Source organism: Plasmodium brasilianum (assembly GCF_023973825.1).
Source record: "Plasmodium brasilianum strain Bolivian I chromosome Unknown PB_00_27, whole genome shotgun sequence".
Lineage (NCBI taxonomy): Eukaryota > Apicomplexa > Aconoidasida > Haemosporida > Plasmodiidae > Plasmodium > Plasmodium brasilianum.
The window spans coordinates 7,579-9,054 of record NW_027122944.1 but is presented as its reverse complement, the minus strand read 5'-3'; the positions used below and the strand labels follow the sequence as shown (position 1 = coordinate 9,054).

Genomic DNA, 1,476 nt, shown 5'->3' with positions numbered 1-1,476 from the left:
CCTAAACCTAAACCCTGAACCCTGAACCCTAAACCCTAAACCCTGAACCCTAAACCCTGAACCCTAAACCCTAAACCCTGAACCCTAAACCCTGAACCCTAAACCCTGAACCCTAAACCCTAAACCCTGAAACCCTAAACCAAACCCTGGAACCCTGAACCCTAAACCCTGACTAAACCTGAACCTAAAACCCTAACCCCTAACTAAACCTAAAACCTAAACCCTAACCCTGAACCCTGAACCCTGAACCCTAAAACCCTGAACCCTTAAACCCTAAACCCTAAACCCTAAACCCTGAAACCCTAACCCCTAAAACCCTGAACCTGTTACCCTAACCCTAACCCTAAACCACTAAAACCTGAAACCCTGAACCCTACCTAAACCCTAACAAGCTGAACACCCAACCTAAACCCTGAACCTAAAAACCCTGAACCCTAACCCCTGACCCTGAAACCCTAAACCCTGAACCCTAACCCTAACCCTGAACCTAAACCCTGAACCTGAACCCTAAAACCTAAACCCTGAACCTGAAACCCTGAAACCCTAAACCTAAACCCTGAACCAACCCTAAACCTAAACCCTGACCCTAAACCTAAAACCTAAAGCCCTAAACCTAAACCCTGAACCCTGAAACCCTGAACCCTGACCCTAAACCTAAACCCTAACCTGAAACCCTGAAACCTGAACTCTTGAAACCCTAAACGGCTGAACCCTAACCTAACCCTAAAGCCCTGAAACCCTGAACCCTGAAAACCCTAACCTGAACCCCTGAACCTAAAACCTAAACCCCTGAACGCCAACCCTGAACCTGAACCCTAAACCCTGAACCCTAAACCTAAACCCTGAACCCTGAACCCTTGAACCCTAAACCCTGAACCCTAAACCCTGAACCCTAAACCCTAAACCCTGAACCCTAAACCCTAAACCCTAAAACCTAAAACCCTAAAACCCTGAACCCTAAATTTAATTTTGCTATATTTTTCATTATTCCTTAACATATTACAAATTCCTGTTACAAGCAGAATTATCGATATAACTATAAGTATACCAAATAATGTTAAAAATACATAAGAATTTGCTGTTTTCCACCACCCTTCTACAGATTCACACAAAATTTTCCATATATTACCCTCACTAAGTGATTCCCATCCATTACTGAAATAATTTAATTTTCCTAATAAGTGCATTTCTATTGCAAACAAGTAAAAAATGATATAGCAACAATATATCCATAATTTTTAAATTTTATTTTATTATTGCTTCGCAAATAATTAAATTTATATAAATATGGTACATTTCACCACATCAATGAATAAATATAACTTGAAAAATATATTATATATTTTTATCTTAATATTATTCAAAAAAAAACTAATATTCTTTAAAATAAAATAATATTAATTCATTGATACATATAAAAAAAAATAATTATTTAATGTAGTACACTAATTAAATAATTTTTCTTTCAACATTTTA

At 37.6% G+C, this 1,476-nt stretch overlaps 1 protein-coding gene across 1 annotated transcript; it reads right to left on the bottom strand.

Annotated features, from left to right (window-relative positions):
- Positions 1-84: 84 nt before the first annotated feature.
- Positions 85-1,187, bottom strand: MKS88_000359 (uncharacterized protein; the record flags this gene model as incomplete). Its single annotated transcript, XM_067219375.1, has 5 exons — positions 85-178; positions 331-377; positions 462-592; positions 718-781; positions 927-1,187. The coding sequence occupies 5 exons, from the start codon at positions 1,185-1,187 to the stop codon at positions 85-87; spliced, it is 597 nt and encodes a 198-aa protein (XP_067070294.1).
- Positions 1,188-1,476: the final 289 nt, after the last annotated feature.